General features: G+C 46.0%; 1 protein-coding gene across 3 annotated transcripts in view; it reads left to right on the forward strand.

The window, feature by feature from the left end:
• Positions 1–509: 509 nt before the first annotated feature.
• The window catches only part of QSER1 (glutamine and serine rich 1), a 63,439-nt gene continuing 39,171 nt past the window's right edge, over positions 510–24,777 (forward strand). The window contains exon 1 of one of the 3 annotated variants that reach the window (XM_053278882.1): positions 510–1,205. In XM_053278882.1, the coding sequence (XP_053134857.1) occupies positions 1,078–1,205 (128 nt within the window). In that variant the 5' untranslated portion in view covers positions 510–1,077. Of the gene's footprint in view, positions 1,206–1,546; positions 1,575–24,777 lie in introns of those variants that run through there. The other 2 variants (XM_053278880.1, XM_053278889.1) reach the window with 2 other exon arrangements.

Genomic DNA, 24,777 nt, shown 5'->3' on the forward strand with positions numbered 1-24,777 from the left:
TTAAAATTAAGGGTGGGGGGGATCATAGGTACTGCCTTGAACTCCTTGGAGGAAGGGTGACATAAATTAATAAATAAAACAGTGGATGGGATAAAGACTATGTTATGAATGAAGTCCCACTAAAATGGGACTTAAGTTAGTCCTGACTAACGTTTCATTTATTATAATGATGCTTAGCCATGACTACTTTCTTCTGAAACCCTGTTCTGTATTATTTATCTGTGAGGCTGATTTGAGAAGAGAAGCCGCCCCGTCTTGCTAACAAAGTTTCTGGGAGCAACAGGGTTAATGCATATATTCCATTTTTGTGCGCTCAAATAAAACATTTTACCTGTGCAGACAAAGGTGGAAGACCCTACAAGTGTCTTCCACCACACAGCAACCAACAACACCTGACGGAATTCCGCCAGAGCTTTTCAGCCACCTCAAGTCTTCTAGTATATTATAATTGCAAAACTAGGGCGAGTGGCGGGGGCAGAGAGGGACACCACTGATTTCGTTTTTCACCACAATTGATCCTGCTCGGCAATGCCTCTTTCTTCGTGCCTACACTCTAGTTGGGCTGGGCATCTTTCCCAGTTCTGCTCTGTAGGTCCGGGTCCCTGCTTGTCTTCCTTCTCTACCGCCGGCAGCTTATCGTCAGCGACGGCAGAAAGAGCGGCAACCGCTGCGGCGTCTTTCCCTGCCCTGCAGGAGCCCAGCAGCCCCAGCAGCAAACTGTGGCGGGGTGGGAGGGGCATCCTGGAAGCAGCAGCAGCACAGCAGCAGCCGCCGGCCGACATGGGTCTCGGGCTGGGTTGGTTGCAGCCCCCGCCGCCGCGTGCCGTAGCTCCCCTGATTCCAAACCGGTCTCCCGCCCCTTGCAGCGGAAATTAGGGGGAGGACCGGGTAGGGGGGTGGCTGTGGCTGCCGCTGCTATCGCTGCCCTACTCATGTGAGAGGGAAGGGGGAGTCGCTCCCACCCTGCTCGGTCCCTGCACCCGCCCCCCCGGCCTCCTGCCCGCCCGCCCGCCCGCTGCTTCCTCTGGCGTGCCCAGGCCCCAAGCGAGGCCCCGGCGTCTCCCCTTCCCCGCTCCGATGATGGACAGGAACTACCCGACAGCCCCCACCTTCCCCGACCCGCTGGCTTCGGTCGCCGCTGCCGCGTCTTCGCAGCCCGCCACCGCCTGGGCCTACGAACGGGGCGCCAGCAGCCTCAAGCCCAGGTAAAGAGGGTCCGCCCTCTCGCCAGTCCGCTGGCTCGGGGGGCTGCACCAGGAAAGGCCGGGGATTGAGACGAGGCCTTCGCTGCCCCGCGCACACTCGGGGCGTGTTCGGGGTGCCTGCGGCTTCCTCGAGGCGGCTTGGGCAGCTCCCCTTCTCCCAGGCGTTGTGCAGAGCGGAGAAGAGACTGCTGTGGGTGGGGAGGAGGAGGCAGAGCTGCGTCCCCGGGGTTGGGCCCGCCAGCAGGGGAGCACTAGGGCCCATCGAGCCCCGTCGCCGTGTGGTGTACGCGGAAATTTTGGGGTGGGGATAGTGGGAGAAAGACGGGTGTGAGGGGAATGAAGGGGCAACAGTAGCAACGGCGGCAACCGGTGCGTTTGTTGTTGTGTATTATATATAAGGGAGCCTTGTTGTTTAATGGGAGGCGGGCAGAGTAAGGCTTGGGGCTGCCATGTAATTCTGAGCCAGGCTCAGCACAACTGGAGTATTTTCTGGCTTTACCCCTGCCTTGAGAATGAGTGGTAAGGATGGTAGTTGTAGCCCATCTCCGTGCATTTTAAAGGTGCCTTTACCACTAAGAAGCCAATATAAGCAAGAAAAGTAGCTTGCCCTTTTCTCCTGCAGTGTGTGTTCACCAGGGCAGTTCAGGTTCAAGAGTTCATGTTTGCCTTTTACAGTGCCAAGGGGAAGCCCAGTATACTGTATTGGCTTTTCTTTCTTTCTTTTGAGTGGTGGGAGCAGAGGTTTCTTTTCCATATGTATCAATCATGTTGAGTGAAAATCACGTTTCAGCACAGCTCTAAGGAAGGTGTGGCTCAATTTGTTAACGGCACGATCTAAATAGAGAAGCAGTGCAAAGAACAATACCGTGTGCCTTGGAGGTTGCAAGCACACAAGAATTGCCAGACTACAAAAGCTTGCAATCGGGGATGGGCTTTGCTGACTCTTAGTGATCTCATCTTAAACCACCAGAGAGTGTTTTGCGCTCATCAAATTGCTTCTCAGAGTCTCTAAGTCATTTAGATTTTTTTATGTCAACAATTATTTTACTATGGATAAAGATTTATTAGTCTTTCAGTTATAAATGCTTATATGTCCTGCAGCTTAATACGCAATTCATGCCCAAACTTGCCCATGAGTATTTAGTCCCCAGAGGCTGGGGAAATAAAATGTGGAATATTCAGTGGGATTCCTTATACTGTCTGGGAGACACCTGTTCAGACATAATGACAAAAGTAGGTTCTGCCATCCTGCAAACATCAAAATACAGCTTGTCCTGTATGAGATTTTAAGAAATCGTGAAAATACAACCTAAATTGATAAAAGAGAACAGTTGTCCTGCTTCAGATAATTAAGAGATTTTGCATATTTCCACTGGTACCTCATATTGAACCTGAAACTCGGCTAGAGTTGATACAAAATGTGAAGAAGCTGGTGTGACATGGTTGCTAAGCCTGCCTGCCAGGCAATCTGTTCTAACTCAAAGATACTCAACAACAGTAATAATCTCAGGCAAGAACTCTACTTCATGTTTAGGATGGGGTTACACACCCCCTGGATGGGGTTACACCCACCCGCTGAAAGATCAGGTACATAGGTTGGGAGTACTCCTGGACCCAAAACTCTCCCTGGTTTTTCAGGTTGAGACAGTGATCAGGAGTGCTTTTTATCAGCTTCGGCTGATACATCAATGACATCCATTCCTATAGGTAAAGTAAAGTGTGTCGTTGAGTTGGTGTTGACTTCTGGTGACCACAAAGGCCTGTGGTTGTCATTGGTAGAATACAGGAGGGCTTTACCATTGCCATCTCCCATGTGATATGAGATGATGCCTTTCAGCATCTTCCTATATTGCTGCTGCCTAATATTGGTGTTTCCGATAGTCTGGGAAACATATCAGCAGGGATTCGAACCAGCAACCTCTGGTTTGTAGTCAAATCATACATATGCTTGTAACTTCCAGGTATGACTACTATAATGAGCTCTACGTGGGCTGCCTTTGTCCGGAAACTACAATTGGTACAGAATGCGGCAGCCAGATTGGTCTCTAGGACAATATGAAGGGACCTTATAACACTGGTTTTGAAAGAACTGCACTGGCTGCCAATATGTTTTAGGGTGTAATACAAAGTGCTAGTTATTACCTGTAAAGCCCTTCATAGCTTGGGTCCAGGCTATTTAAGAGAGCGCCTCCTTTGTAATGAACCTGGCTGCCTGTTACAATCTTCTGGAGAGGTCTGGTTATGGTTGCCACCAGTTTGTTTGGTGGCAACTCAGGACCTGGTTTTCTTTGTGGCTGCCCTGGGGCTTTGGAATATGCTCCCTGCTGAAATAAGAGCATCTCCTTCTCTGTTTGTTTTCAAGAAGACCCTCAAGAATCTCCTGTTCTTGCCTGCTTTTAATTAGAATTAATTTTAATAATTTGTTTTAATTGCTTTATACCTTTTATTGTGTTATGTGTTATGTACAAAAATCTGATTTTTGAAATTTTGTACACTGCCTAGAGATGTAGATGTCAGGCGGTATAAAAATATGATTGATAAATAAATGTTTAGGGCAGTACACCTCTACCTATTCTGAATGACAGGGTTGTGTGTGTGTGTGTGGTTGTAGACTGCTCATATCTGAGGAGGGGCAAAATAAAGGAAGTGGTATATGTTAGCACAGAGGATGCCTTTCACCACCCAATTATCTATTATGTAGTGTAATGTCTGAACATTAGTCCTTCTGATGCCTGAAGAATGGAACATTACTAGCTTACCCCTGCTAACTGGGCATTTACCCTGCTAACTGGGCAAAGAGACACCTTTTTTAATATGGCAATTCTCTTTATTTAGAAGGTGGAGTAACTGGCCCTATCCACCCCCAGCACAGTATCTCCAGTGACAGTTGCTGGTGTCTATCATGTTTCTTTTTAGATTGTGAGCCCTTTGGGGATAGGGATCCATCTTATTTTATTTATTTATTTCTCTATGTAAACGGCTTTGGAACCTTTTGTTGAAAAGTGGTATATAAATATTATTTGTTGTTGTTTTGTGGAGAGTATGTATTGCATGGAGCTTTGGAGCCCTGTGTTATGCATTTGTACTATTAGTATGAGTTAGATTGAGATTAATGTCCCAGCAACAACACTATCAGTATTTGATCCTTGTACGATATAGGAAGATGCTGAAAAGCATCATCTCATACTGTGCAGGAGGAGGCAATGGTAAACCCTTCCTATATTCTACCAAAGAAAACCACAGGGCTCTGTGGGTGACAGGAGTCGAAATTGACTTTACGGCACACTTTACCTTTACTAACATTGTAGTCAACCCCAGAGTGGAAGCAGCATCAGCCATAGGCACTTGCCCTCTACTCTTAGTGGGGCAGGTACGGTTACCTCACAGGGTTAGTTATGTATTGAAAGATGCTACAAAGTATAGGTGGAGATGCTAAAAAGTATAGGTCTTTAGGGACAGAGTAGCCTCTGATCTGTTTTTCAAACTGCCACTCCACTACCACAGTGCAAATCAGCTACTGCGGCTGTATGGTTTCTGGCTATAAGATAAGCATTCATTCCAGTTTTTTATGCTCTTCAGAGAACTCTGTGAAGGAAAACTGTGAAGTCATTTGCACTTTTCTTTTGCAAAATTTTGGAATCTAGTATTTAAAAGATACTGTTTGTGGGATTTCTCAAGTGAGAGTTCTTGTGGATGATGACATTATTTTGACAATTTTCTTCATTTTTAAATGAATACGTTAGTAACCATGGAGCCAAGTGAGTCCTACCACAAATGTTGTTTCTGGACAAGCTAAAAAAATTCTGCTTATAAAATTCATGCTAATGTTTCTGGATGCACAACATCTTACATAAGAACAGCTCTGCTGGATCAGGCCCAAGGCCCATCTAGTCCAGCATCCTGTTTCACACAGTGGCCCACCAGATGCCTCAGGGAAGCCCACAAGCAGGAGGTGAGGGCATGCCCTCTCTTCTGCTGTTGCTCCCCTGCAAGTGGTATTTGGAGGCATCCTGCCTCTGAGGCTGGAGCTGGCCTATAGCCACCAGACTAGCAGCCATTGATAGATGTGTCCTCCATGAATTTGTCTAAGCCTCTTTTAAAGCCATCCAAGCTAGTGGTCATCACCGCTAGCTTGGTGATGGCAGAGATCCTGTGGCAGAGAATTCCATAGATTGATTATGTACTGTGTGAAAAAGTACTTGTTGCTCCTAAATTTCCCAACGTTCAGTTTCATGGGATGGCCCTTGGTTCCAGTGATGTGAAAGAGAGAGAACAAATTATCCCTGTCCACTCTCTCTACTCCATGCATAATTTTATATACCTCTATGATGTCTCCCTGTAGTCGCCCCTTTTCCAAAAAAAGAGCCCCAGATGCTGAAGCCTTGCTCCATAAGGAAGATGTTCCAGGCTCCTGATAATCTTGGTTGCCCTCTTCTACACTTTTTCGAATTCTACAATATCCTCCTAAAGATACGGTGACCAGAACTGTACACAATATTCCAAATGTGGGCGCATCATAGATTCTTCTTCCTTTAATTGTATCTGCTTGGTGTTAGATGTTTAATAATGTATGTGTGGGGAAAGCATGACTATAAATTGTTCTTCTTTATACTTGATGATTAATTGCCCTTGTCTATGGTCCCAGGATTGTGTATCTTCTCTATTAAGATTATAAAAGTGGTTTAGGTGAACAAGTAGGCCAGAGAAATATGAGTTGGAGTTCTGTTTAATGGGAACTTACTTAATTTAACTACAAATTTACTTATTTAAGGATTTAAGGATGTTATCCTATTTGTATTTGATCCTTCTTCCAAGGTACCTTGCTTAGGGAATACCTCACTCTGTTCTCACAGCAGTCCTGTGAGGTAGGTTAGTCTGAGAGATGGTGAATGGGTCAAGTATATCAGCTTCATAGATAACTGGGGATCCAAACCAAGGCCTCCCTGGTCCAGCATTCCATCCACTACACCACATTGCAATGTCTTCCCCCCCCCCCCGGCATTTTCCTTGGCCCTATTACCTTAACTGATGGATATTTGGCATATTAAGACTTCCTGTACTCTGAGGCAGACAGGGACCAAGAATGGTTTTGCGGGAAACATGAAGCTGGATGTGAAAAAAATCAGAATTGTAATACTCTCTTGTAAAATGTGTGATGGGGGTCTGGCCAGCCTTCTTTAAGGCATTCATTGCTAGTTCACAATGCTGCAAATATGGGTCTACAGATATGTTTTTTTTCATTTGTGTTCATCTGTTTAGGGCAGAGTGTTTCTTCAAATTGCCACAGAGAATAAATTAGAGTTGACCAATAGATTTTGCAAATGTAATTATTGTTCATTACTTTACAAGACTAGGGAACACTGGTCTAACATGAGATTAGTTTGGCAGTGTTGTTGTTTCCATTGCCTGTATGCAATAATGATAGAGGATCACCCAAAATTGGTACTTTGGGCAGATTTTTTAGTGCCAGGAATTCACTGAAAATGGACACAACTATTCTCCTGGGTCTAGTGGTGAGCCTACCAGTAAAGAGTATATTGTATACTTGTGAAATCCAGTACTTCAGTCAGCTAAAATTGCTCCAAATTCACATATTGAAAAATTAGCCTAAGATTACCAGAATGTCAGTTTCTGCACCAGATAACATCAAAGCTTGCATAATAAATGTGTAGAATATACCCTATTACCATATAAGAATGAAACTTCTTTCTCTTGGATCCCCAATTGCATGTCTCTTTTTTTAACTTAAAATAATCCTTGAATATACTGTCTGACATGAGGGAAATTACTCAAAGTAGCCCCATTGAAATTAAAAAGACTACTTTGAGTCATTTTCTTCATGTCAGTCACCACATTGTTAAAAATTAGGAGCTAGCAGATGTTGGTAGTTATGTATTCTTCTGCCTTTCCAGCTGAATTTTAGTTTGATTTTTTTTTTTTTGGTTGGTCAATAATATCGAGACTTCACAAACTTGCCATTTATTTTGCTTTTTGTACTTCTTGCCTTACAGAACACCTGCATAGTTTATAATTCTGCAATATAGTTAACATGGTTTAGGTATTGTGAAAAAACAGCTTTGTTACCTTTATTTTATTTATTTGGCTTTATTTATTTAAAAACATCACTTTTATAGCAAAGTGATTGGAGAATCACAGAAGCTCTTTAGAGAGGGTCTATTTAGCCTTTGTAGGGCCAACAGGTTAGGTTCTTCATGGTCAGCTTCCATAACCATGACCAGCCTTGTCATCTTCATCTTTCCTTACATATCTGCTATCACTGAGAAGAGCCTTCTTTAAACTGCACTACTGAGTGTACCGTCTTTGAGTGAGCATATTGTACCCAATACCTTCTCTAATTTGGTACATGGTTTTTTAGTTGTAGAAGGAGAACAAGATACACCAGTTTAAGGCGGGGGGGTGTCTTCATTTATTACGGCCAAAAAAGCCTTTAAAGATAAACAGAAGTTACTAAATCATTTCCTGTAAGCATCTTGAACACTGGAGTAACAACAGTGTTGCAGCAGTCCTTGCTTTCAGTATCAACTAAATCCGAGTGGGAAAGATCTAGACTAACCACCATTTAATCAATGAGATGAATTTGTAATGACTACCTTAGTCTGGATGTTGCCAAGTGATACTTCGTCCACTTATAACTTCTATTAATATTCTACTTTGTAAATTTTCTTTTATAATTTTAGTCTTTACCAACTCTTACTGACCTATTTTTCTCTGCCCTATTTCTTTTCCTACTCCATTTTCCAGCTCTGCTGAACTTCTCTCCCTAGTTGCCTGCCATCTGTCTTCCCCCACCCCCCCACCCCTTACAAGATTGCAATAGAGGTTTCCCAAGGGAAGGATGGCCCCTTCCCTTTAAATCAACTATAAGACTTTCTCTATTTTACTTTGACAGCCACTTTAACAATTTAGCAGATGATCACCTTCAGAATAGAATTATGCTTAATTTAACAATTGTCTGTTTTGTTGCAGGTGTGTTCTGTTCTCTGAGGCAAAACAATGCCTTAGGCTGAGGAAAGGCTATCAAGTACATAACCCTTGCTTCTGGAAGTTGTTTTGATATTGAAGTTGTTCACTTTGCATGGAAGTTGTTTATATACCACCTTGGGATAATTTTATGAAAGGTGGTATATAAATCTAACAAAATGTCTTAGTGTTTTGTTGCTTTATTGCCAAAATATCCCTCAAATTTGTTTTTTCTTTCGTTATTCGGCTGATTGGTGTTCACTTTCGTTTTTACAGTTTTTTTTTTTTTTTTGGGAAGCTCCTTGCTGAGTGGGTTCTGGCTATGGATATAGCTCACGCAGAGGAGCTTCTTCGGGGCTCTCTTTCCAAGGGGTCTGTGGTCCCCGACCAGCCTCCGAAGGCACAACCAGCCTTGACTAGCACCGCGGCAGTGGCAGGGGCAGCCTTCCCCGCTCCGGCAGCGGCTTCAGTCCCGATGCCCTTCCTTTCCCTGAGTAAGACACACACGCGCAGCAAGCTATCTAAAGAGGGGAATGGTGGCAAGCCTAAAAAGCCAAGCACCTTTAGGAATCTGTTTACCTCAGCGAGCGCCAGCTGATCCAAGCAGTGTGCAGGCGTTCGAAGGGACACAAGAAGGGGAAGGATGACCAAACGTCCATCAGCACATCCCTGGTGGTTGCAGCAGAGGGTTAGCCAGCTGGCCTGCGCTCTCCCACCTTAACAGAATGGCCGGCACACAGTGGGGACTCTGAGGTTTCGGAGGTTTGCAGAGATGCTGTTCTGGTGGACAAATCAGCATCTGTTCTGCTGTCTGGGGCTGAGAGGCCCTCAGATAACCCATTCCCTCCACCTATGGGGCCCAATCCACCGCATCTTCCTCCCGATGTGAGCTCATGGCTGAAGGATTTTTTCACCAGGGAATGCTTGCCCTTACTACCCCAGCCTCAAGGACAAGCTTTAGCAGTACTGCTTCCACCCCCCAGGGACTCCGCTTCATGTGCCCAGACCTCATAGGCCTTCCTCCTCATCCTCCCCAACTTCCAGCCCAGGGAGGGAAGCCGTACCAGTTAGTGAGCGTGAACATTTTGTTCCCAAGCCGCCCAAGCATAGACGCAAGCGATGCCTTTCCAGATCGCCTTCATCAGAGTCAGATCTGGAACCTGGACCCACTAAGGTCTCTCGGAGGCACAAAGACCTTCACCCCCTCACTCCTGGTGGCCCAGCTTCACCCCTCCACCCGCTCTCAACCGCCCCACTCCCTTAACCCTGGCTTGCCTGATCCAGCTCCCCCGTTCAACTATCCTTGGGATCTGAACTTGAGTCTCATGTTTCATTGCATAGAGGCTTGGATAAGGAGGAGGGTGAGCTCTCTAAGGAGGATGCCACCCCAGTGGCACCTATTTCAGCGTGCCTTTTCAATTCCTCTGACTTTGATGTCCTATTGTCCAAAGCTAGAAGTGCAGTAAAGGGCATAGTTCCTCCTTCTGAGTTGGACCAAGAGGTTTTTCCTTCCTCTGCAGGGCCTTCCACTGCTGTTGGCTCCAATGGTCCTCCCAGGTAATTCTAAACTGAGACAAGGCATAAACAAGATGGCCAGGGCAGCCGTCTTCATGGCGTACTCCAGTTTAGATTGTGTACAATAGGCATCAAGGGCTCTGGCATCGGGGGTAGTTCTACGCTGATCCTTATGGCTTAAAGGGTGGCAAGTGGACTCAAAATCCAAAATCGCCCTCATGGCCTCTCCTTATTCTGGCTCTAATCTCTTTGGCCCCTCGCTAGAGCCAGTCTTGGTTGAGACCAAGGATAAAAAGAAGGCAATGCCTTTCACCAGGAGGGAGTACCATAGAGGTTTCCGCAACCCTTCGGGTTCCTTTCGTGCTCAGAGACAACCTCAACCTCAACCATCCTTTTGTTCCAGGGACTCCAGGCAGTCCTCCTTTCGGGACACAGGCAGATACCAATGGAGAGCTCGCGGCAGAGGAACCTTTAGACCCCAGGGGAACCGAGCCACTGGTTCAGCCCCCCCCCCCCCAGTTCAACAGGAGGCAGTGACTGCCAGCCTATAGGGGGCAGGCTGGAATTGCTTGCCCTTACTTGGTTGTCCACCACCCAGGATTGATGGGTGCTGCACTGTAACCAGGGGCTACTCCCTGGATCTTACCTTCCTTCCTCACTACTCCTTTTTTGTTATCCCCCGATCCTGGAGAGCAGAGCAACATCTCCGGATGTTGGAAGCGGTTCCACACCAACTACAGATTCAGACAGGCGAACCTGTGCCTTGGACCTCAAGATTTTCAGGCATCTATTCTCTTACTTTTTCTGGTGCCCAAGAAAGACGGGTCATGGAGAGTGGTGCTGAATCTCAGGCGCCTCAATCGCTTTATCAAAAAGTGAAAGTTCCCGATGGAGTCCCTGCGTTCCATCAAGCAGGCAGTACTTCCCAACGATTTCTTGGCCTCAGTGGATCTTTCTGAGGCATATCTCCATGTGCCCATTCACCCAGAACACAGGAAGTTTCTTCACTTCTGTTACAATGATCAACATTTTCAATACAGTGCCCTCCCGTTTGGCCTGGCTTCAGCCCAATGGGTTTTCATGAAAATCATGGCAGCACTCACGGCACACCTTCGCCTACGGGGTGTGTGTGTGTGTGTGTTTTCATCCATTCTTGGACGACCTACTGATCAGGGCTCCATCTTTCCAGGTTGCCCAGAGACACTTCCAACTCACCCTGCAATGCCTGAACGACCACGGGTTCAAAATAAATCGAGACAAGAGCCACCTTCACCCCTCGCAGTCCCTGCAACATCTGGGAGCAATTTTTCATACCATCCCTGCCTTGGCGACCCTACCCCCGGAGAGGAAATCAAAGATGGCAGACGTTCTCTCCCCCTGCTCGAGGCAGATTCCTCAGACCTGATTTTGTTGGCCCAGATACTGGGATTGATGGTGGCCACCATGGACTGTGTCCCCTGGGCCAGCTGGCACTCTCGGACCCAGCAATGGCTCCTTCACCCCTTCCAGGATGACATCATGGTGGTGACACACGGGTCGATTCCTCTGACATTCCCCTGGATGTGAGCTGATCCTGCACAGAGCCCCAGTGGATCCTGATTACAATGGACACCAGCCTCTCCGGCTAGGGAGCAGTCTACGAGAATCAACCAACAAGAGAATCAACAGGGGGTGTGGTGCCCCTTCGAGAGATGGTGGAGCATCAACCTCCTAGAACGCAGGGCGGTCAGACTGTCCCTTCTTCACTTTCAGGAGATGGTTCAAGGCAGGCATGTCCTGATTCAGACAGACAACACCACTGCCAAAGCGCACGTCAACTGCCAGGGGGCACTCACTCCAAAGGGCTGATGATGGCAACTGATCTTTTCTTTGCCTCGGCCGAACAACAAATTCTTTCTGTCACGTGGAACACCTCAGCAGAGAGGAAAACGCGCAGGCGGATTGGCTGAGCTGCCAGGCGGTCAGCCCATCGGAATGGTAGCTCCATCCACAGGTGTTCCGGCAGATCGCTAAATGGTTGGGCAGCCCCCTTGTGGACTTGTTTGCATCTCAAAGCAACTTTCAAGTCCCAAGGCTTCTATCAAGATTCCTGTCAACCCAGGCAGAGGCCACGGATGCCCTCTCAGTTCCCTGGCCCCCGGGCTTGCTGTATGCATTTCCTCCGATCCCGATCATCTCCAGGGTCATTCGGAAGCTGCATCTGGAACAAGCAGAAGTCATCTTCGTCACTCTTCACTGGCCTCGGAGGGCATAGTGTGCCAACCTGGTCGACCTGTTGTTTGCACTTCCTTGGTGCCTGCCTCTTCGGGCAGACCCTCTATCTCATGAACCCATAGTCCATCCGGATCTGGGGCTGGCTCCAATTTTGTGCATGGAAGTTGAGCGCTGCAAGTTGAGTGCAAAGGACTACTGCCCCACAGGCCATCGAGACCATTTTGGCTTCGCATCATCATCCACGCAGAAGATTTACCAGGCGTCCTGGGCAGCGTTCTCCCAAGGCATTCCTCTCTTGATGGCAGGTGTGCCAGAAGTCCTTGGTTTCCTTCCGGCTGGCCTGGACCTTCACCTGAAGCCATTAACATTGAGAAGGCAGGTCTCGGCTCTAGCCTTGGTCTTGGACATCTCGGACCAGGGCACTCAGTCCTTACATCCTCACATCACTCGCTTCTTAAGAGGAGCCACCAACCTGGCCCCCCTCCGGTGCCCTACTTGGAGTCTCAACCGGGTGTTGAATGCTCTCACGACACCGCCCTTCGAGCCATTGAGTTTGATCCCTCTGAGGCTCCTGTCCTACAAAACTCTGTTCTTGGTGGCCATCACCTCTGTGCGACGTGTTTCAGAGTTGGGGACCCTGTCGATCCACAAGGATTTCTCATTTTTCAGCCTGAGGAGGTGATTCTCCGTCTAGACCCTACCATCTTGCCAAAGGTCAATACAATGTTTCATCGTTCCCTTCCTTCTGCCAGAACCCTACCCATCCGAGGGAGCACCTGTGGCACAAGTTGGATGTCCGGCGTCCCTTGTGTTTCTATGTCCACTGTACCAAGGAGCTCCGGAGGTCCAATGGCCTGTTCGTCTCCTTCTCCTCTCACAATCTAGGTCAGAAGGTGTCTAAATCATCCTTGGCGGCCTGGATTAAGGCCAGTATTCACATTGCTTATGAGTCACAGAAGCTGGCGCCGCCAGAGGGCGTTCTGGCTTACTCTACGCATAGCATGGCTGCATCCGTTGCTTTTGTTACACATTTCCCCTTGGTGGACATCTGTAAAGTCGCCACTTGGAGTTCGACTACCCCCTTCATTCACCACTATAAGGTTCCGTCACTTGCCTGCTGTGCAGGCAACCTTTGGTCGTAGAGTGTTGCAGCAGGTGGTCTGACATCCTGTGATAGATTCACTCATGAATGCAGTGGGCAAGTTCTCGCAAGCCTTGTGATGCTGGTGAAACAAAAAGGGGAGATTCCCAAGCTGTGTGCACTCCTGGGTTGTAAGAACCCAGAAATTTTCAGTGATGTTGAGTTGGCACCACACAATCCATCCATTAACACAGATCACTAATCTAGTATTGGATCTAAGATTGTTGATCTCCGTTTCAAACTAGCTTTCGGGCAGGCTATGGGGTGGAGACTGCCTTGGTTGGCCTGATGGATGATCTCCAATTGGGAATTGATTGAGGGAGAGGGAGACTGTTGGTCCTTTGGGATCTCTTGATGGCTTTTGATACTATTGACCATGTGTGAGGGGATTGGGGGTAGGAGGTACTGCTTTGCAGTGGTTCTGATCCTACCTCTCGGGCAGGTTCCAGATGGTGTCCCTTGGAGACTGCTGTTCTTCAAAATCTGAACTCTTATATGGTGTTCCCCAGGGCTCCATACTGTCTCCAGTGTTGTTTAATATCTACATGAAACCGCTGGAAGAGATCATCAGGAGATTTGGCGCAGGGTGCTACCAGTATGCTGATGACACCCAAATCTATTTCTCCATGTCAGCATCATCAGGAGAGGGCATAACCTCCCTAAATGCCTGCCTGGAGTCGGTGATGGGCTGGATGAGGGATAACAAACTGAGACTGAATCCGGCTAAGACAGAGGTACTCACTGTGTGGGGTCGGAACTCGAGAGATGATTTTGATCTGCCTGTTCTGGATGGGGTCACACTTCCCCAGAAAGAACAGGTACGCAGTCTAGGGGTGCTTTTGGATCAGAGCCTCTCCCTGGTCTCCCAGGTTGAGGCAGTGGCCAGAGGTGCCTTCTATCAGCTTCGGCTGATACGCCAGCTGCGTCTGTTTCTTGAGGTGAATGACCTCAAAACAGTGGTACATCTGCTGGTAACCTCCAGACTGGATTACTGTAATGCGCTCTATGTGGGGCTGCCCTTGTATGTAGCCCGGAAACTACAGCTGGTCCAGAATGCAGCAGCCAGGCTGGTCTCTGGGTCATCTCAGAGAGACCATATAACTCCTGTATTGAAGGAGCTACACTGGCCGCTGATGTGTTTCCGGGCAAAATACAAGGTACTGGTTATAACCTATAAAGCCCTAAACAGTTTGGGCCCTGGGTATTTAAGGGGACGCCGTCTTCATCATGAACCCCACCACCCACTGAGATCTGTTGGAGAGGTCCGTCTGCAGCTGCCACCGGCTCGTCTGGTGGCCACTCAGGGACGGGCTTTCTCTGCTGCTGCCCCAAAGCTTTAGAATGCGCTCCCTAGTGAAATAAGAGCCTCCCCATCTCTGACAGCTTTTAAAAAGTCTTTAAAAACACATTTCTTCACCCAGACTTTTAATTAATGTTGTTTTAATGGTTTTATGGTTTTAATGCTGTATTAAAATATTTTTAAATTTTTAAATTGTTGTAATGTGTGTGTGTGTTCCCCCCCCCCCCATTTTTGTCTTAACGAATGTTTTACTTTGTTTTTATTCTGTTGTAAACCGCCCAGAGACGTAAGTTTTGGGCGGTATAAAAATGTTTTAATAAATAAATCTTGGAGAGACCATATTACTCCTGTGTTGAAAGAACTATCTATCTATCTATCTATCTATCTATCTATATGATTGATTTTTATACCGCCCTTCCAAAATGGCTTAGGCTGCCTACACTGGCTGCCGATAAGTTTCCAGGCAAAATACAAGATGCTGGTTATTATCTCTAAAGCCCTAAACAGCTTAGGCCCTGGGTATTTAAGAGAAGAACATCTTCTTCACCATGAGCCCCACCACCTGTTAAGATCACCTGGAGAGGTTCGTCTTCAGTTGCTGCCAACTCCTCTGGCGGCTACCCGGGAACTGGCCTTCTCCATTGCTGCCCCTGTACTTTGGAATGCACTCCCTGTTGAAATAAGAGCCTCCCCATCTCTGGCAACTTTTAAAAAGGAACTGAAGACACATTTATTCACTCAGGCTTTTAATTAGATTTATAGTTTTAAATTTTTTAATACTGGGTTTTCAATGTTTTTAATGTTTTAAATGATTTTAATTGTTAGTTGATTTGCTGTTTCAAATTATTTTAATTGTAAGGTGGCCAGAGACGCATGTTTTTGGGTGGTATAGAAATATGTAAAATAAATAAAAATAAAATATATAAATGTTGGGTTGGCACAATGCCAACCCAACACTGCCAAAAATTCTGGATTCTTACTACTGGAAATTGGAAACGTGCATGCCTCAGGAATCTCTTTTTTACATTTTGCTGGCATCATGGGCTTGTAAAAAGCTGCCCTGTATTAGTAATGCAGACATGCATTTTCCAATAACCATATCTGAGAGAGCCAATTTTTAATAATTTAAATGTGAAATAGGATTCAGTATAAAAGACTTGGTCAAAGGTATCCACAGTGTCTTCAAGAACTAGGATGCCTGGATGATCACATAAGTTACCTTCAGTTAGATTTGGAATGCCTGAAAGAGTTGGGAAGGCTGCTGCTGCCACCCATCCTGCTTCCTTTTGCCATCTGTGATGCAGTGTAATGACAGTTTCTTACTCATACGAAAGGAATAAAATAATTCAGTTAATGATAGCAGATGGTTTTAAATTGTGAGTAGTTTCAATGGAGTAACTACTTTTTTTCTGATTCGGGATTAAATCATGCCCAGCTTCCTGAGTGAACCGGGAGCTACTTAAGCCAGATCAGTGACATCAGCCCTTTATTTGTCATAGACATGAATGACTTTATTGGGATGCTGAAGAGGGAGAGGAGAGGAACAGTTGATCATCCACTGCCTTGTCGTTGTCGCGCCCCCCCACCAACCCTTCTCATACTGAACTTCAGGTCACAGAACTGTTATTGCTTTTGCTATTAAAAAGCATTGTAGATTTTTAATAGGCTTAAATAGGCAAGTCAGTACTTGCTTTCTAGTATTTAAATACTTAAAGTAGGATCAAGCTAGAGATCATGGGCATGAAAAAATTACATCAAAATGGAGAACAAACGCCCACTTTAAATTACTTCTGTTGATCTTTATATACACTACATATTTTATAACATGTTATTTGGATGCTCATTTATAGAAATCAAATAAATTTAGGAAAAAGGTACGGGAAACAGTGTTTTTTAAATCGGTTTGAGGAGTGTTCTTTCAAAGTCCTAAAGATTCAAAATATATTCGTGATAGATATAACTGACATGAGATGTATGGGTTCATCGTTTCTTTGGCCTCTTATGCTGCAGTTCTAAGTATGTTTACTCAATAGGGCTTACTATTAAATGTCTATAGGATTGCAGCCTTAGTCCTTGCTTGTAAAAGGGAACTTCACACAATCTTTAAAACATGCTTGTGTACTAAAATTCTTAACCGTGTTGGACTGGAAAAGAAGGAATTGATCTAATAGAGATCTTTGCTTCTTGCTGTGCCTTGCTTGGCAGGTAAATTGAGGCGGAGATGTGTACCTTAGAATAGAGAATCTCAGTGACACCACACCATACAAGATAGTTGAAGCTTATTATCACCAAGGGAGCAAGTCTGATCAATATTGGGATCTGCATGACCTAGTCTTGAGTGAGCTAATGAAGCAAGGGATGAGGGACCATCCATGAGACAAACCAAAATCAAAGCCAGAGAACAAAAGTAAAAAAATAGTTGAACAAGAATTGGGAAGAGGCTTGGACAGCTAGGAAAAATCAAGGAAAATGTTGGGATCTTCAGCAACTGCAGGCACCAAACAATAAGCAGCGAGGAAGATAAAAATATAAATGGTATAGGAGCCAGGTGCATTTAGTTAATCAGATATTGTATTTCTCTGTTAACTTTCAATACTTAAATGCATTTCTTTTCAATATAGTCTTACAGAGTAGGCCTGTGCATTGGCCACTCTGAATCCAAACAAAGTGGTGGCCACTTGTAGTATGGCTTTGAAACCTTGGCAGAGAGTAGCAGTGGAGCAATGAAACTTGATGGGGAGTGTCTTTGGCAGGAGAAGGAGAAGAGGGTATTCTTGAGAATCCCTGCTCTAGAATCCCAGAATCTATCAACGTTGGGTCTCCAGATGTTATTGGACTTCAACTCCCATAATCACCAGGCCCAGTTGGCCTTTGGCTGGGGATTATGGGAGTTGAAGTCCAATAACATCTGGGGACCCAACGTTGAGAATCCCTGTTCTAGAGGAACCTGGACTACTCACTTTACTTTGCTCATTGTTATCAGTCATTTTTTACATTGGCTAACTTAATACCAGGGCTGCACAACTTTGGCCCTCCTGCAGATTTTGCTCTGTAACTTAGATCATCCCTGAGTATTCTTCATTGCAGCTGGCTGCACTACTTTGGCTATCTATAATACATTATTTTTAGATTTGCTGTCTATCCCTCACTTCAGATAAAGCTTTGTTGGAGTTCTGCATTGTTCAGATTTTTGAACTGCATAAATGTTCTTCTGGAAGTACACATTTTTTTTCCTGGAACTGCATTTTTTTTTGGTCTACAACTCTTTTTTAAAAAGTCATGTCTCTTCATATTTTATTACATGTTTATGCTGTCTCTTGGTCTGAAGACCTCAACAATGGGAGAAAAAAGGGGGGAGGGTTCAAAGGAATATTTAGCTGCCAACTCAAAGGTATAAAGTACCTTTTTCCAAGACATCTTAGGGCACGTTTTCTTGAATCCATCAAATAAATGTGAGAGTGGTTATAGGGCTGATGAATTCCTACTGTGTTCCAACAAAGGTATGTTACATTTTTATTCACCAATTATAGTTATTTTGCCATGGTCTGTTTCAGAAGTAGCTATGACATCCTGCCTTATAGTTGGTAGATAACAGTCGGTTGTAGCTGGAGGCATCTGTCCTGGTTTGCCTCTTAGCTTGGAATGATTTGGTACATCAGAGGTGAATTGTACAAATTTCTAAAAAAAAAAAATTGCAAGTGAGGCCCAGTGTTGTTCAAACTGAGCAGTTCTTTTATCGGATAAATAACTTATATTTCTTTAGTCCTTTATGCTACATCCAGTAGATTACTAGCATGACAATGTAGATTTCTTTTAGGGGTGTGCCAGATTCAGATTTGTTAGTTCAGGAAAATGCATATACTGTATAAAAATGTAGTCGTGTACTTCATAAATTTAAAAAAAAATGAACAGATTAAACCTTCTGAGTTAGTGGAGGCCAGAGAGAATGAAGATATACATATGGGTTGCTGAAATAGGAATATATTGCAGAAATGTGACACATACTTTTTCTTTTTTGGACAAATAATATGACTAAATACAAGTTTTACCTCAAAACTTCATATGAGTGTCTTGGGGGAGGGGGGTGTTCCTATGCACATAGGCCACCTCATTCATTGTTGAATACATGGAAGTTGTCCACTCTTTTGATGTGGGGAAGGGTTTTGTTTTTTGTTTTTGCATATAGGTGCTCCATGTGTACACTGATTTGATAGTGCAAGGAATCCAGTGGATCTGGATCATGATCCGTTGCAGCCATAAGAATGGGTTCTGCACCTGCGCGGGACTTTTAGGGCAGAATTGACTAGCTCCTCAAAGCGCTTAGTGACTAGCTCACCCTTGCCCGTGGTGCGTTTCCTCAGTTTGGGTGGGCTAGCATTTTATTCTCAGTACCTTTCTGAATGCCATTGTGCCGGCACCTCTGAAAGTGAGCTCCTCAGACTCGATCAGTTTTCTGTTAGGAAAAAAGTAAAGTGTAACAACTTCAGACTGGACCAGGCAATTTTTAATCTACATCTCTTAACTTTGATGAAATGAAGCTTTATTCGATTACAACTTTGGACTGGACTCTGACTTAAACAAACGCTTGAGTATTTTAAAATCCTTTATTCCCCAATCCAATTATGGATGAGAAAAAGGCCTTTAAATGCTGTGTTCACTGCAACACTAAACTCCCATCAGCAGAAGATCATGATTTGTGTTTACTTTGCTTGGGAACACAACACTTCCACCTGTACAATTTGTTTAACTTTCTCTCACCAAATGAGAACAAATAGAGCACTATGGCTGAGGGCCGGCTCTTCATGATGATGCACTCAGCCCTGGCACCCCAGTGCCTAAATCTTCAGGCGACGCTCCTGTGCCCTTGACATTGGGTACAGTGTCGAAGTCCATGTTGAGCATGGTACTGAAGCTGGTGTTGGGGACTGCCACCACGCAGTCTGAATCCTCGACCTGGACTTCCGCGGCAGCACCTACCGGCACATTTAAGCACCAAAGCTGCCTTCAGAGTCTTCCCATTGGAAGAATCATAAGTCCCCAGCATCGAGTCTCGGATGCTGAAGGGGCGCCGCCGCACAAGAAGCATCAGGAGAAGAGTTCAAAGACTGCCACCAAGGCTATGATCCATGCTGCTACTCTGGCGAACCAGTCAGCACACACAGTGCCTCGGTCTTGTCCGACCCCTGATGTCGTGATCCTGGATCGTCTATCCCCCACGGATTGACACCAAGCTTCTATAATTGCTTTGACATTGAGAGTGGTTTTGGCTATGACATCGTCTACTTGAGAGCATTCCGTTTCACTGGCCATGATGCCGAAGCAGTCACCTTTTCCAGCAGCTCACCTGACTCCACAAGCTTCTCGTCCTTCACCGGTTTCCTTTAATGTCCAGGACGATGACATGGAAGCCAATTTGGGACCAGGTGATGCCCAGCAATAGTTGAACTTGTTTGACTCTAGTGAAAGCACACTTTTGAGCGCCACCTTCTATGGGTTTTTGAACCACAGCCTTGATGCTGAAGACGGAGCTTTGTTGATGCCAAAGACTCCAGGTGCTTCGATTTCATCAGCTTTTCAGCCTTTCCATCCTACAGCGAGCCGACTTTTGACACCGCAACCTGCAAGCCCACATGTCTGGAGGGCAGCCAGAGAATATGTAACCACGCAAGGCTTATTTTGTGAGGGGGGCAGGCGGAGATGCAGCATACCTGCATTCCCCGGAACTTCCCTCAGACTACCAGGACTACAAACTCTGGAAAGCTCAACATCAATGTCGATGGTCCCTGTGGCCACTCAAGTTACTCATCCTCCAGAGCTGCCTGCCCCGATCACACTGTTGGTTTCAGCGTCGACTCAAGTTACCGTGTTGCCGATGCCAGCTCCGGTTCTGACTTAGATATCAATGCAGGTTACCCTTCCAATTTTAGACACAAGACTGAAGCTTCTTATCTTGCTGTCTTGCACTTCCACGCAGACCGTGGAGATGCCTCGATCTCGACCACAAAAGAGTCGTCCAACCCAGACAAAGAGGGATGCAAGTTGGATGTCTTAGCATGAAAAATTTATTTAATTCCACATCATGTCTGGCAGTAAAAATCACTAATTATACAGCCTGCTTTGCCAAATATACGCATTCCCTCTGGGATGATCTCTTCTGAGAACAAGCTGACCTTTCGCCAGAGGAATACTTGGCAAAGTTTAATGACATCCATACCAAAGTGACACTCCTCATTCGTCAACAGTTGGCCAGTGCCAAAAACTGGCAGAGACAGAGTCTTGAACCCTAGCTGGTGCTATTGCTCTGAGGCAGTATGCCTGACTACTCTCTACTGTGCTGCAACCCGACATGAGGGACAGAGTAGAAAATTTACCCTTCGATGGGAAGGGTCTTTTCTGTAAGACAACAGATGCCATGATGGAATCCATTAAAAGTCAACAGCAAAAACATTTTCGGCACCTATCCAATCATTCACACCTAAATACTGCCGATATGGCTGATAGCAGTATTCCTATAAACCTCACCTCAAGAGTCTCTGCCATCGACCTTTCTCCAAAATACCATCTTAGCCACCTCCAAAATCAGGCTGGCAAGTCACGCCTTTGCATGGTGCAACATAACATCAGACCACTGGGACCTTCACATAGTCCAGGTGGGCTATGCCATAGAGTTCGAGACCCTACTGGGATTCAGTGGGATCAAGTACATATCTGCATCCCCATTACTGATGGAGGAAGTTCAGACTCTCTTGGACAAGGGGGCGATATCATCTGTTCGATGGACAGATCTGTTGCGGGGGCTTTACTTCCATTTCTTCCAGGTCCCCAAGTGAGACGAGGGCCTCAGACCAATCATAGATCTGCGGTGGCTGAACCGTCATGTGGATGTGTGCAAACTTCACATGGTGATGTTGCAGAGCATCCTTTTCTCCATGGGGAGGAATGGTTCATGACATTGGATCGCTGGGATGTGTACTTCCACATCAGGATCCAACCCAACCACAGACAATACCTGCGGTTTACGGTGCGTTATTGCGTCTACCAGTGCAATGTTCTGCTGTTTTGGACTGGCAACTGCGCCCTGTGTATTTACAAAGTGGATGGCCATTGTAGTGGCTCAGCTTCAGGCGCAAGGCATGACCATTTTTCTATTACTGGATGACTGGCTCTTGACAGGAAGGCAAAGAACCGAGTTAGCTTTGTAGTTCTCAACAGTCCTGAGTTTACTCAAGGATCTGGGCATTCAGGTCAACTGGTCGAAGTCCCAACTAGAGCCAGCCAATCGCATGGACTACATAGGAGCGGTCCTCGATGCACAGTTGCAATGTGCATTTCTTGCTCCATGTCGAGGCACTGGTGGTTTCATTCATGGCCCAGACAAAAAGCCCACAAAGTACAAAAACTACTAGGACTCATGGTATCGTGCCACTGTGCACTTCGCCAAACTACGTCTCCGATGTCTCCAACTTTGGTTTCTCTCAGTTTTTCATCTGAATGTGGACAATGAGCAGATGCTACTAACAATTCTCCAGTGACTGTTGCTGGTGTCTGTCTTATGTTTCTTTTTAGATTGTGAGCCCTTTGGGGACAGAGATCCATCTTATCTATTTATTTATTATTCGTCTGTGTAAACCGCCCTGAGCCATTTGTCAATCAATTCCGTCACCGATCCTGGTGTCCCTACAGTGGTGGACAAAATGGACCAATCTGCTGTCCAACCTTCTGCATGGCTGGGAAGCCCATTGCAAGGATCTTTGAGCTCAAGGCCTGTGGTTTCCCAGCCAACGCCAGATGCACATCAGTTTCTTGGAGCTCCTGGAGGTGTTTCAGGCCCTCAAATCTTTTCAGCCATCCCCGACAGGCAAGCATGTCAAAGTCAGCCTAGACAATACTACGGCGATCACCTACTTAAACCGTCAAGAAGGGACGGTCTCCCACTCCCTTCCCATGCTCAGACTGCAAATTTGGAACTGGGTTATTCCATGGCAGATAGGCCTGGTTGCGATTCACATCAAAAGAGTAGGAACACCCTGGCAGACCACCTCAGCAGGTCCTCACTTTATCTGCAACAACACGAATGGGAAGTCAATCTCCAGTACCTCCATCCATCATTCTGTGCCTGGGGTATACCAGAAATCAGCCTGTTTGCTATGCCCATGAACAGGAAGTACTCCCAGTTCTGCTCGAGGGCAGGCATTGGCCACAGCTTCAGAGGGGATTCTTTCCAGTTCAACTGGGGTAGATGGTTTCTATACATTTTCCACTCTATCCTCTGCGAAACAGGGAACTAGCGAATATCCTTCAGGAGTCTGCAGACTGCATCTTGATTGTACCATGGTGGCCCCAGCAGCCATGATTTCAGCAGGCACTCAAACTGTCAAAGGATCACCTCAGGCGTCTGCCCTAACACGAGGATCTTCTACAAGAAAGCAGAAGGCTATGCCATCCCAACCTAAAAACTCTGAACTTGACTGCGTGAAGGATAAGCTCTTGACTGACATCTTCCTTAATGACCAAAAGAAATGTACTCTTGTAAACTACAATAGCAAGTGGAGGCTGTTCAGACTTTATGTTCAGGAACACAGTTTCCTGCCTAGTGCTGCTAATTCCTGAGAAGTCTTGCTCTATCTCACATCTCTGAAGCACAGTAACCTGACCAATGTCTCCATCCAAGTTCACCTGGTCACTATCTCTGCTTGCCATCCCAGATGGGATGGGAAAACTGTCTTCTCTCATTCGGACTCAAAGTGATTCATTAAAAGGTTAAACAAACTTTACCCACCTGTCTGGCGGCCCACTGATCAATGGAGCCTATCCCTCGTCCTTTCAGCCCTGACAGAGCCCCCTTTTGAGCCCATGGTTATGGCACCTTCAAAATTGGTGACTTTCAAGACGGCCTTTTCGTTAGTCGGCTCACCGTGTCACTGAGCACAGTGCACTATGTATAGATGTCCCCTATGCAAAATTCCGTAAGGACAAAGTGGTGCTTTGCATGGGCCCTGGATTAAGGCCAAAGATGGTCACCAACTTCCACATTAATAGAGACTTAGTCCTACCTAACTTTCTTCCGGAATCCCACAATGCCTCTCGAGCGCTCACTGCATTCCCTGGATGTGAAACGTGCTCTCCTCTTCTACTTGGAACTGACCAAGCCCTATAGAAAGATAAAATGACTTTTTGTGAGTTACAAGGGTAACATAAATGGTTGTCAGATATCAAGACAGACTCTCGCACTGGATTGTGGAGTTGATTGGGGGGGGGGGCGGGCTTTTTTTTGGCACCAAAAAGTGGACCCTCCTAAGACTATACGGGCCCACTCTACTAGGGCTTATGCTACCTCTGCCGCCCACATGGCAGGAATCAGTCTCAGGAACATCTGCACTGCAACTACCTGGTCCTCTGAGCATACCTTTTGTCAAGCATTATGACATGCTTGACAAAGTCCCTAACTTTGTCCACGCTGCTCAATGGAGTCCCTAACTGAGCTGACAGGCTTGGTGTTGGAATCCTGGGGCACTTCAATGTCCACTTTGGGACCAATTTGTCTGGGGTAGCTCAGGAGTTCATAGTGTCCATGACAACTATGGGCCTATCCCAAGTGGTCTCGGGACCAATGCATGTTGCTGGTCACACACACTTGATGGTCTTTTACTCTGATCAGGGTGGTGTTCCGTGTGTGGGGAATCCTGTGATTTCCCCATTGTCATGGATGGACCACCATCTGGTTAAGGTTGGACTCACAATCACTTCCCACTTTGCAGGGGCGAGGGACCTATTAGGATGGTTCACCCAAGAAGGTTAGTGGATCCAATAGGATTTCAAGAAGCCTTGGAGGGATTTAGTGTTGGCTCTACCAGTGATACTGTTGATGCCCTGGTGGAGAATTGGAAAAGCAAACTCACCGGGGCAGTAGACATGATTGCTCCTAAGCGTCCTCTCCGACCCGCTTCAAAACTGGCCCCTTGGTATACGGAAGAACTTCAGGGGCTGAAGTGGTGAGGTAGGCAACTGGAGTGCAACTGGAGGAAGACTGAGCTCGAATCAGACAGATTGCAACATAGAGCACATTTAAAGACCTATGCTCAGGCAATATGTGCGGCAAAGAAGTGATTCTTTTCTGCCTGTATTGCATCCGCAAGTTCATGTCTGGCAGAGTTGTTCAGGGTTGTGAGAGGGCTAGTAGGTGCCCCTCCTCCCTTGAATCAGAATCTGGAACCATCTATTACCCACTTCGGCATGTTTAATGACTTCTTCATGAAAAAAATCTTTCTCATTCGGGCTGACTTAGATTCAATTTCCACAATTACTTCAGTGTCTGATGTGGAGGTGTCCAGCAACAACTCTTGTGTGATTAGGTTGGATCAGTTCCAGTCTGTGACTCTTGAGGATGTAGACAAGCTGATTGGAACAGTGCAGCCTACCAC

The sequence above is a fragment of the Hemicordylus capensis genome, chromosome 1, assembly GCF_027244095.1.
Source record: "Hemicordylus capensis ecotype Gifberg chromosome 1, rHemCap1.1.pri, whole genome shotgun sequence".
Classification (NCBI taxonomy): Eukaryota; Metazoa; Chordata; class Lepidosauria; order Squamata; family Cordylidae; genus Hemicordylus; species Hemicordylus capensis.